Source organism: Condylura cristata, unplaced genomic scaffold (genome assembly GCF_000260355.1).
Source record: "Condylura cristata isolate star-nosed mole 26May11 unplaced genomic scaffold, ConCri1.0 scaffold00003, whole genome shotgun sequence".
NCBI classification, from domain to species: Eukaryota; Metazoa; Chordata; class Mammalia; order Eulipotyphla; family Talpidae; genus Condylura; species Condylura cristata.
The window spans coordinates 69541584-69554121 of NW_004567104.1; the positions used below are offsets into that span (position 1 = coordinate 69541584).

General features: G+C 37.5%; 1 protein-coding gene across 1 annotated transcript in view; it reads left to right on the plus strand.

Annotated features, from left to right (window-relative positions):
• Nucleotides 1-2380: 2380 nt before the first annotated feature.
• N6AMT1 (N-6 adenine-specific DNA methyltransferase 1 (putative)) overlaps nucleotides 2381-12538 on the plus strand; it is a 15141-nt gene continuing 4983 nt past the window's right edge. Inside the window, exons 1-4 of the mRNA XM_012730044.1 lie at nucleotides 2381-2514; nucleotides 4663-4749; nucleotides 5972-6062; nucleotides 10286-10369. Coding sequence (XP_012585498.1) covers nucleotides 2381-2514; nucleotides 4663-4749; nucleotides 5972-6062; nucleotides 10286-10369 — 396 coding nt within the window. The remainder of the gene's footprint in view (nucleotides 2515-4662; nucleotides 4750-5971; nucleotides 6063-10285; nucleotides 10370-12538) is intronic.

The window sequence follows — 12538 nt, forward strand, 5'->3', positions numbered from 1 at the left end:
CTGCGCCACTTGGGGTGTTTTATATAGGGAAACTATATTCTTTATCTTTTCTTTGTTGCAACCTAATTGTATTAAAGTTTCTTCCCACTCAAGGTCTTATGCACTGAGTATGCAGTGGATGGCAGAACCTATTCAGAGTGGGCAGCCTGGGGCTCTTGGAGTGCCCCTCACCCTGGCCAGTAACAAATACATATAATAATATAAAAAAAATCATTATGTAACCATATAGGGAAGACGAGAGGGTGGACCTGGCAACTGACTGTGTTACTGGAAGTGAGAGAATTAAATTCTCACCTTCTCTCATGAGAAGTTTACATTTTCTTAGGAACTCTAAAGTTCAAATTTCCAGTAGTATTATCATCAGCTTGGTATATTGAGATATGAACTTACACGGTCAAAGAAACAACTACAAGTTGAAAGTGGCCCCCTGTGGAGAAGGAGAGGTGAGAAATTGAGTATTTGGTATACAGAATGGGTTTTTTAAAATAATAAAATGTTAATAATAGAACTACTTGGCACATCAAGTTATGTAAAATAAGAGAATGGAACAAATGATTTGCCAAAGAAACTCAAATGATGACTATATGAACACATGCCTACACTCAGTTAGCAATTCGACCAATTCAATTTAAAATAAACAAGTCTGACAATATTACATATAACATCTGTCACTAAGACTTAGCAAAAATATAAACAAATACAATTAATTTGAAGAGAAATTTGAAAGTGACTAACAAAGTTGAAAATGTCTACACATGACAACCCTGCTGAACTCCTGAACAAGACCAGAAGAAAGCTGTTTAAAGAGTAAATATTTTTGTTCATAACACCAACAAACTGAAGGAAAGAAATGTTTACCAACTGATATTCATGTATTTCAGATAGAAGATGCTTTATATATATATAAAAGATTTTATATATATATAAAATCTTTTATATATATATAAAAGATTTATTTATTTATGCATATAAGAACTGGGGTATAAAACACAGGCGCAGGGGATGGAGCTAGGGGTGAGAGGATTCAACAGAGACATTGGGGAGCAGAACAGGCAGATTGACTGAAATTCACTGCTGAGAGGAGCAGCAGACAAGACAGGAGAGGACTGCTGTGCCATGTGGGTCATCTGTGGGTAAGTTCCCTGGATGGGGATTGAACTCAGGCTGCAGTGGCTAGCAATAGCTTGATAGTGCTGAGATATAACCCATGCACTACCAGGAGGCCCAGTGCTTTATATTTTCAATGGATAGGTAATATATGACAATTAAAAGAGGTAAAGTAAATTTATACTATCAAAACAAATTTTAGATAATGTTGAGTGAAAAAAAAAACCTTGAAAAATATTATGTCCTATTAATAGTCATACAAATTTGGAAACAAACAAAATGTTGCTTATTAACATACTTTGTAAAACATGTTTGTAAAACATAAAAATATGTGTCAGCTGTCTGAGAGAAGTTACCTTGGAGTGAGTGTTACAAAATGGAATGAAGGTGAATATAGGAAAAATATCCACTTCACTTGTAATATTTTAGTTCTTTTATTTAAAAGTTGTCTGAAGGAAACACCTGAAAATGCCAGTAATTGTCAGTTCTGGTTGATGGGTACTGAGGGTTTTTAAAAAAATGAAATTCCAGTATTTTTTTTGTATTTATATTTCTCAAATTTAAAAAGATGTTATAACATTTTATTAGGAAAGAAATTTCAACAGTTGATTAAAAAAAACCCACAAATATAACCATCAAAGATGCTCCAAAAATTCACATTATCCACTAAAAAAGGTAACAATTCCAACCAGTCTGATGGATAAATTGTAACAAATATTCCAGAAACACTGTCCTAGCATTTTATCATAATCTCCATACAAAATTGGCCTAGATTATTAGCAATCAAAATTCACCAGATATTAAAAAGAAACATGCATCATCTTGCTTGAATGAGGTTTCTAGAAAGTGCATTCATGAGCCAACATGAGGAAGGCTATTTATGAAATATATTGAAAAATAAAATGAGAAAAAAGTTTAAAGTTCAGCTCATGTAAAAAGCAGTTTAATTCAGTAACCGCTATATTTTTTTCAAATCCTTGTAAATGAGTTATATATGAAAATTTCCTAGCATAGAAAAAAGGAGTAATTCCCTTAGTCAAAAAAATTAAGGATGCCTACGAAATTAAATAAATTTAAATAAAGAAGAGAACAAATGTCACTGACTGCAGATTATATAACTTCAGAAATTCTAAAACCATCTACTGACAAACGGTAGTAAATCCTGAGGACACGCCCTGCCCGCGGAGCCCCGCCCCCTATTCCCTGCGCTTGCGCGTTTGTGTACTTGCAGAAAGGAGTTTTCGCGCATGCGCAAGGGATGGCGATGAGAAAGATGGCGGCGCTGACCTTCCCCACGCCGCTGCATGGGCACGTGGGTCGCGGTGCCTTCTGCGATGTGTACGAGCCCGCGGAGGATACATTCTTGCTGCTGGACGCGCTGGAGGCGGCGGCGGCAGAGCTCATGGGGTGCGAGGCGGGAGAGGGCGCCTAAGGGAGAGGGCGTGGCGGAGGCCTGGTCTGCCTCCGCCCTCCCCAAGAGGAGTCTATGTTGCCGGGTTCGGGGACTGGACGCAGGAACCCGAACCCCTAAACGCAGTTTTCCTTGAATATGCGAATTCGCGTGCCGGGCGCGCTGTGTGCCCTCACCGCTTCAGTGTGTTTCCCTTTCGGCTCTTAAATGCCCAGAACGCGTGTCCCCCAGAGCAGTGATACTCTCATACATTCAAAACCAAAACCTTGCTTGGTGTTAATATTTAAAAATTTTTAGTAAATAGTTAAAACTGCCTGGCATTATTCAGTTTATTTAGTACAGAAAAACAATAGAATAGCCAAAATAAATAAATAAATAGAAGAGCAAGAAAAAGGAGTGAGGTTTTTAAGATGTTGGGTGGATAATCCACCCAACAGCATAATCCATCCAACAGCATACTCGGATTTAGCAATGGCTTTTACCCACCTGTGGCTACTGAGTACTTGAAAGGTGGCCGGTGTGATTGACAGTCATTTGACTGTACAAAATTTAAATTACATGCAGCTAGCAGCCTGAAGAAATTTCCCTAGTACGTTACAAATACCAAAATTGAGTTGTGCTTGCTGTAAAGTTTAAATCGGTAACAATTGTTTTTAATGAAAGGCATTCGGGTAATTTAATTATATTTATATAAAGAATTCAAGTGGAATTTTCTCAGGATGAAACAAGCAGCTGTCAAGCTTCACATATCTATATATTTTTGTCCATCTTACACTTGGTCAGGTTTTTCCATGGGTAAAATGCCCCAACTCTTAAGCTAGTTTTTCATTGTAAATGGCTTTCGAAACTTTTGGGTTTACTGGTATATAGAATGGTACAGTACTGTTTTATACCTTTTATTCCCAAGATATTGCAGAAAGATTCACAAGCACAAATTGGGTTAAAAGGAACTGAATTTTATGATAAAGGTTTGGATATGTTTGGTCTTGGAATTCTGATTGTGTCTTCCGTGGTAGTTATTTTCTAGTAAAAACTGCCTGGTAAGACTAAACAAGCCTTCCTACAGTATAATTAAGGCCTCTCAGATATGTGGTTACTTCCAGAAATTAGAAAACTGTCTCTAGAGTTTGTTGTTGAGTAGTTTGGGTAGTTAGGTAACAGAAGCCCATGAACCCTTCAAGCCTATGTAATGAAGATATTCGGTGCTTTTTTTTTTTTTAAAGATTTATTTATTTGTGCATACAGAACTGGGGTACAGGCCAGAGACGCGGAGGGTGAGAGGATTCACCAGAGACAGAGCGGGGAGCAGGACAGGCAGATCGATGAAGTACACTGCTGAGGGGAGCAGTGGGCGGGTCAGGAGAGGTCTGCTGCGCCATGTGGCCACCTCCGGGGCAGGCGGGAATCGAATTCATGCGGAAGGGCTTTAGATTCTCAGTGCTGTGCTTTAACCCGCTGAGCCACCAGGGAGGGCCCTATTCGGTGCTTTTAAGGCATTTAATGAGAGGCAAGGGGAAAAAACTTAACTTGAAGGATAAAATACATAGAATGGAGAATGAATTCAATTGAATTCTTAGGTTTATTTTCAGTATTCTCAGATCATATACTTAGGTTCTTTCTCCCAATTTAGTGTATAGCTGTACAAATGGGGGACTTACTTGCTTCTCTAATTATGTATCAGAAGGGGAGAACTTTTTTCCCTTTATGATATGCTAATGGGCTTATGAATGTTACATACTTGGAGAAAAGTGTCAAATTTATTGAAAAATTTGTAATAATAGCCAGATCATATTGGGAAATACTAAGCTAGGAACTCAGTGTCCAAGAGGCTAATGAGTTTAGTAGTAATATTTCCAACCTTAGATGAACATTAATATTTGTAGAAATTAATTGAAGTTGTAACAATGTAGAAAGTGAAAGCTTTTTTTTGCTATTTTGCAGACTTAACTCACACAAAATTGTAACAGTTTTGAATCAAGCAATACTAAGCTAAAGAAATTAGTTTATTTATAAGTTATATTTCTATGTGTAGGTGGGCGATGATGCTGGAGAAATAAGCATTCAAAGTAGCTTGAGAGCTATTTTTGTCATGTGTATGTTAATACCACTGTACTAATATTTACTTTTTTTTTTTTTTTTTTTAGAGTGGAAATATGCCTTGAAGTGGGGTCAGGGTCAGGAGTTGTGTCCACATTCCTAGCCTCTATGATAGGTCCTCAAGCTTTGTACATGTAAGTGTAAGTACATTAAATTCATTTACAAGTTCCATTAAGAGATTCAGTATGGGTACAGCTGCTTGAGTGAAATCTTTTAAGTTGAAAATACATATCTGAATGTCTGTGTAAGTATATGACTTAGAGCTCAAATTATGTGTCTGATCATTTTAATTGCATATTCAAAACTTTCATCATACTACATAATTACAGAAGTAGCTTAATAAATTCTGCTCATTTCTAAATTTGAATTTTTTTTTAAAGATTTATTTATTTGTGCATACAGAACTGGGGTACAGGCCAGAGGCTCAGGGGCGGTGAGAGGCTTCACCAGAGACAGAGTGGGGAACAGAACAGGTAGATGGACAAAGTACACTGCTGAGGGGAGCAGCGGGCAGGTCAGGAGAGATCTGCCGCGCCATGTGGTCTCCTCCGGGGCAGGCAGGGGTGGAACTCATGTTGAAGCAGCTTTAGATTCTCAGTGCTGTGCTTTAACCTGCTGTGCCACCAGGGAGGGCCTAAATTGAATCTTTAAGGTGAATAATTTGGTTGAATGTTACTAAAGTTTATTTGGAATAAAGTATGCAGAATTAAAAAAAAAATCAGTTTTACAACACTTGGTCCAAGTGTGTTTCCTTATTTTTCTTTTTCTTCTTCTTATATATTTATTTATGCACACAGAACTAGGGTACAAGCTGGAGGTGTGGGGGGTGAGAGGATTTACCAGAGACAGAGTGGGGAGCAAAACAGGCAGATGGAGGAAGTACAATGCTGAGGGGAGCAGCGGGTGAGTCAAGAGAGGTCTGCTGTGCTATGGGGGTCATCTCCCTGGCTGGGGATCAAACTCATGCTACAGTGGCTTCAGACTGTTTCATGCCACCAGGAAGGGCCCTCTTTTTCTTTTTTTTTTTTTAATATTGTATTGTAGCATTAACCTTTCAAAAAAATTTTTAATTTCATTTTTGGTGGTTGTGCAGTATTCCTTCATTGGATTTTTAACTTAATGAGTTCCTCCATATGAGTGTGCGTTTTTGTGTTTTCTTTCCTTGGACATTATATCAATATAAAAATCTTTATTACCAGTATAACCAATCTTTGTTTTTTTTTGGCTTGATGTTATTATAGCATTCAGATGTTTTTCTAAATCTACTTTCTGTGAAAGGAATGAAAATTCCTTGAATCATTCAGTAGCAGATTTGTCTCATGAGCATAGGGCATAATTTTCTTTATTTGATAATAGGTGCACTGATATCAACCCTGAGGCAGCAGCTTGCACCCTCGAGACAGCACGCTGTAACAACGTTCACCTTCAGCCAGTAATCACAGATCTGGTAAGCTGTTAATCCTTGCTTAATAATAAAGCATTTCCTTCCTCAGGTAAAGATGATTTAGATGAAAGAAAATGGAATGATTACTTCAACCACTGAGCAGTATACAAAGTAAAATTTTTACCTAATAAAATCTGTCTTGCCCATAATTTACGGAATATGGCTGTTGGCTTATAGAGCAACTCTGTTCTTAGTCTTTCCATTGTTGGTATCTTGTTGCTTAAAATCTGTGTCTTACTACTCAGCAGTCCATCACAGAAAGTCTTTCTAATTTGGTGACTCTAGTGGAAGTCCTAAAGTGAGCATTTTTGGATCAGTTGGCATCCTGTGTCCATTTCCTTCCCATCTCTAGAGCATTCTGGCTAGGTGCCAATGGAATACATGGGGTTAGGTCTTGAATCCATTCGAGATTTATCCCCGCCTACCCAGGCCACTTGGATTGAGAATGAAAGGAAGCAGAGCTTCCCTAGGAAAATTCAAGATGTAAATGGGGGCCTTGGAAGGAGGGAGATGCGTCCTGGGCAGGTTGAAACTAAAGATGACAACTTCAGAACATGTGACAGTTCGTGACTTTTCAGCTAGTTTTTGAAATATTTTAAATTACATCAATCTAGATTTAGTTTATGTTAAAGTAGTTGTGCAAATAAGGCTTAGATAATTTTGAATCTTTCTTTAAAATATAAAATCCATTTTTATAAGCAAAAATTATAGCATGAACCAGGTGGGTATAAGAAATATGAAAGGCTTTCTGTGTTCCTTGACTTGTATTATTTGTATTGTTCTTACACTGAAATGAGGATATTTTGCTTTTCTGCTTTCGTATTCTCTACATATTACTAGAATTTGTTACTACATTTTAAAACTATGTCATGAATGTACGCAAGTGATTTACTAGAGAACAATGTGGTTTTGCTTTTTGATTTATCATGCTTTTTTAATTTATCTGTAATTAGTATTAAATGTTTGTAACAGAACAGTAAAACTTTAGAGATAAAAGAAACTCAGATGCCTGTTGTTTTTAACAGGTAGAAATTGAGGTGAGATACATTTTTGAATCATCTCAAAAGTCACTTAATAAAGTGATAAGCCTTGAATTTAGTTCCACATCTTCTGAGTCTAAATCTAGAGGTGTCACAGCTGTTTCTGGGAGTAGTTAGTAGTGGCCCAAGTATCTCCCATAGTTCAAATTATCATGATACTGACTCATGGCAAAAGAAAGAAGCAACAAGAAGAGGCATAAGCATCAGTCTTTGGTCAACTTAGAAAAAACTTTTGCCTCTTTCAAAACGCTGGACATAGATCATTACAGCTATGAGAGGAAATCCTCCAATTGTTCTGAGTAGGTGACTTCAACCTCTTTAGAAGTAGCACTTTCACTATATTTCATTTTCAGTTTGAGAAATGTCATTTTCACATACGTCATATACACTTCCTTACATTCACAAAATTAACAAAATACAATTTTACCTTTTATTTGACTCAGTGGTACTAACCTGAATAACAGTTACTATTTTGTACTAATTATGACGACGAAGACTTCGGGCAGTTCTGCCTTTACACTCAGTAGCCCTCACCTGCAGTGACTTTGAGTTTTTATTTTTTTTTACTTGCTTCCTGCTATCATATTTCATTCTTTTTCCTAGAATACCAAATAACTAATTTAGGGTTTTTATTTTTTTGTATTTAAGAGTTAAGGGCCTCTTATGTTCCTCTCATATGAGGAACGTATGTGCATTTTACCATTGGGTTTAAAACTTCTCATCAAAGGCCTTTTTCCAAGGTTTTGGATGTGCTCCAGTGCTATCAGGCTATTCAAAAGCTGATGGAGTTTAGGGTATCAGTAATTAGACTCTATATCCAGTTTACAGGGACTTTCTTATTTTTAGCCATTTTATTTTAAAAAAATATGTATTTATGCATACAGAACTGGGGTACAGGCCAGAGGTGCAGGGGCAGTGAGAGGATTCACCAGACACAGAGAGGGGAAGCAGAACAGGCAGATCTACAAAGTACCTGGTTGACGGGAATAGTGAGTGGGTCAGGAGAAGTCTGCTGTGCCATGTAGATCACCTCTGGGGCGGGGATCTAACTGGCACTGAAGCAGCTACAGTGAGCTTGAAGTGCCGTGCTTTAACTTGTAGCACCACTAGGGAGGGCCTATGGCCATTTTATTTATTTACTTTTTAAAGATTTATTTATTTATTTGTACAGAACTGGGGTACAGGCCAGAGATGCGGAGGGTGAGAGGATTCACCAGAGACAGAGCGGGAAGCAGAACAGGCAGACTGATGAAGTACACTGCTGAGTGGAGCAGCGGGCGGGTCAGGAGAGGTCTGCCTCACCATGTGGTCGCCTCCGGGACAGGTGGGAATCGAACTCAGGGGAAGTGGCTTTAGCTTCTTAGTGCAGTGCTTTAACCCGCTGCGCCACCAGGGAGGGCCCAGCCATTTTGTTTTTAATGCCAAAACTTTCTATTTTTTTAAGATTAGTTTTTTCCTTTATTTTAGATCCAGTACTGCAGTGGTTCTTAGTATATAGTACCTCAGGCCCATCATAAACAGTGGCAGAGCAAATTTTTTGTAGCTTCCTTTCTCAAAATATCTGGAATATTGCATTTTGGGTTTCCTTCTGTAATTGAAGAACCCTTATTCTTTTATGGAATTGAAAACAAAGCTTTTGGCTATTTTAAATACATGTCTTCGGCAATGCTATTACGGGACAACAGATTAAATAGTCTTCTTTCTCCTTGCATGTAAAAGTATACTCAAATTGATTACAATTGAGATGAAAAAAAAAAATGTGCAAAATGATGTAAAAATAAACTTTTTAATAAAAAAAAAGTATACTCGAATTACTCTCCTTCCCCCAACTAATAATTTATTTCCCTTTTTAAATGAGAAAGAATAGTAACATCTACATATATATCTTCAAGGATAATGTTCATGCGTTCTCTTTGAATTACATCGTTAACAGGCTTATTAGGATGAGAAACATGGCAATGTTTTAGAAACCTGGATAAGATGGAGATTGTAGGGCAGCATCTCACAATGTATGTAGGTCGCCCAGGGAAATGTCCATACTTGGGTGGTAGGACTGAGTGTTAAAATGACTTTGCATTACATGATATAGTTGTGCCCCCTTTAATTCCCTTTTAGCCATTTTTCAGGACATTAGGAGGGGCTCATTTTGGTGCTACTCTTTACACTTTTAAAAACACAAATACCCTCTAGCAAAGAGCACACTCCTATGCTAGCAACAGTAACAGAAATAGCATTTTTAAACTTACATTGTATTTATTTTACATTGTGTTTATATAAGTCACTATATCCAACCAATTTAACAAGAAAAGTCCCATTTAAAGGAAAATACCCAGTAATTAATGATACATACCTGTGCAGATGGGGGGGGGGGAATTGGGAGACTGTTACTGTAATGAAAGAAAGTTTAAAAGACTGCCATCAGATACCTCAGTAACCCATGTCAAATAACAGGCTTTGAGTGCATGGGTAAGCGTGGTTCTAGGAGAAACCTGGAGGAAATGACTGGAGGAGAGAAATCATTCAGGAAGAGTGCCTAGTCTACTTCACTGCTCCTGTAAAGGATCAGAATAACATGCTCAGATGTGATTTTAGAGTATTGAAAACTCAATCAGAGGAATACTTTAAATGGCATCTTCCCCTAAATGTTTTTTGTAAAAAAAAAAAAAAAAAAAAAAGGTACTTCTTGTTATATAGAAAATTATATCCCTTTTAAAGATTTATAAAATTCCAACCAGTATTTTGCAGTGTATTTTCCCAGTATTTTCAGTTTGTCTTTTTTGATATTTTATTATTTCTGCCAGTACATTTGCAAGAAGTAGAAAGAAAACTCAGTCTTCTAATATTTTCTGTCTTACATAACTGTTTAGTTGGCAACTACAGCTTTAAAGTAATAAACTGCTATAAAGAACACATGCTGCTGAATTAAATAAAGTCTTTGTCCTCCTTTTATCTAAAAGTGAAACTACTGTGTAAACAGGGAGCTGTTACAGAGCACAGGCCTTCCTGAAGTTTGTTGTTAAGTAGACTAATTTTTTTTTAGCTAATGTATGTAATTTTTATTTAAGTGAAAATGTTAAGATATTTATTTCTGTTAGTGTGACATTTTTACACATCTTTTTTCTAAAAACAGCACATTTTTATATATTTCAGTCTGGTTTAAAATTCTGATTATTGTTGAACATTTAGGTCAAAGGCTTGCTACCAAGATTGAAGGAAAAAGTTGATCTTCTGGTGTTTAATCCCCCCTACGTAGTGACTCCTCCTGAAGAGGTAAGACATATACCAACATTTAATTATTAATATTCTCAGCTGTTTTCTTTCTATAATCAAATGAATTTCAGCATACGCAATCAATTAGTTGCTAATTAACATAAAGTGCTTGGATTTAAGTCATGATTGTTGGTGATCAGATACTGTTGGTGAACACAGGAAAGTAAACTGAAGCTAATGGAAATAAAATTGTGATCCCAACCCATCCTTAAAAATCCATTCCAGTTAGGACATCACCAACATGGCTGTGAAGAATCGCTGGGATTAAGTTCTCCCTTGGATATAGTAAATATGGGAGAAACTGCTGCAAACTCCAACCAAAACTCAGACATTATAAACAGGATTGGCAACCCAGGGGAAAGAGGAGGAAGGTGAAAGCAATGGAAGAAGAAACAAGAGGGAGAAATTGACCAGAACCCTCTCCCCTCTCCCCCACATACAATCCTGGAACACCTCTACCAAGGAAAGAAAAGGAGGACAAAAAAGCCTGAAAGGAACTGGGAAAAGCTGTAATATCTGAAACCCCTAGGAGAAGAAACATTGGTCAGCAGTTGATTTGCATGGAGCGGAGTGGGGCTACTACAGGTCCATGGGGGCGAGGAAGGGAAGGATAAGACTCAGCCTTCTTGCCACTACTGGAGGCAGGGCAGGGGCCTGTGGGAACACCCAGTCCCCTGACGTAGCTGGAGGCAGGGCAGCAGCGCCCCACCTTTAGCAGGATTCTGTGATAGTGGAAGCCAGGCATGGAGTAGCTATCAGTGTACGACATCTGGCTTTAACCATATGTGACAAACCCTGTATATGATATACAGCCAATTTATTCTCAATGGAGAAAAGTTGAAAGCCGTTCCTTTAAAATCAGGAACAAGACAAGGATGTTCACTATCACCACTGCTCTTCAACATATTACTGGAAGTCCTAGCCAGAGCAATAAGACAGGAAAAAGACATACAAGGAATCCAGATAGGGAGAGAAGAAGTAAAACTGTATTTTCAGATGATGTGATAATTTACATGGAAAACCCTAAAAACTCCATAGAAAAACTAACCAAAACAGTTAACCAGTTTAGTAAGGTAACAGGATATAAAATCAACACATAAAAGTCAGTGGCCTTCCTACACATAAACCAGTCAGAAGAAGTGGAAGTCAAAAACACCATTCCCTTTACAATCAAAAAGAATCAAGTACTTCAGAATAAACCTAACAAAAGAGGTAAAAGACCTATACAAAGAAAATTTTAAAACACCACTGAAAGAACTACAAGAAGACAAATGGAAAGACAGCCCCTGCTCATGGACTGGAAGAATTACCATCATTAAAATGGTCATCCTACCAAAAGCGATACACAGATTTAATACTATTCCAATAAAAAAAAATTACATTCTTCAAAGAAATAGAACAAATACTGATGAGATTTATATGGAACCACAAAAAACCTTGAATAGACAAAATTTTCCTGACTAAAACGAAAGAGAACAGAGGCATCACACTCCCAGACTTCAAGCTTCACTACAAAGCCATAATAATGAAAACTGCATGGTACTGGAACAAGAATAGACTTACAGACCAGTGGATTTGAATAGAAAACCCAGATATAAACCCACAGGTTTAGGGACAGCTAATCTTTGACAAAGGAGCAAAGAATATGCAATGGAACAAAGTTTGTTCAACAAATGGTGCTGGGAAAACTAGGCTGCTATGTGCAAAAAAAAAAATGAAGCTAGATCACTACCTTGTACCATGCACAAAAACCAACTCAAAGTGGAGTAAAGAGCTAGACATAAGAACCCAATCCATAAAATATCTGGAAGAAAATGTGGGCGAAACACTACATGACATAGACCTCAGTAACATCTTTAAAGATACAATACCCAAAACAAGGATGTGAAGGAAAGGATAAACAGCTGGGACTACATCAAGTTAAAGAGCTTCTGTACAGCAAGAGATACCCTACACAAAAAACACACACCACTGATTGGGAGAAAATTTTTGCACACAATACTAATGATAAAGGATTGATCACAAAGATACGTAAGAAGCTGATGAAACTTGACCAAAAGAAACTGAACAACCCCATCAAAAAATGGGCAGAACCCCAGTGAGAATGGCACATCTTCAAACAACTAGCAAAAACAAATGCTGGCGAGGGTGTGGAGAAAAAGGAACTCT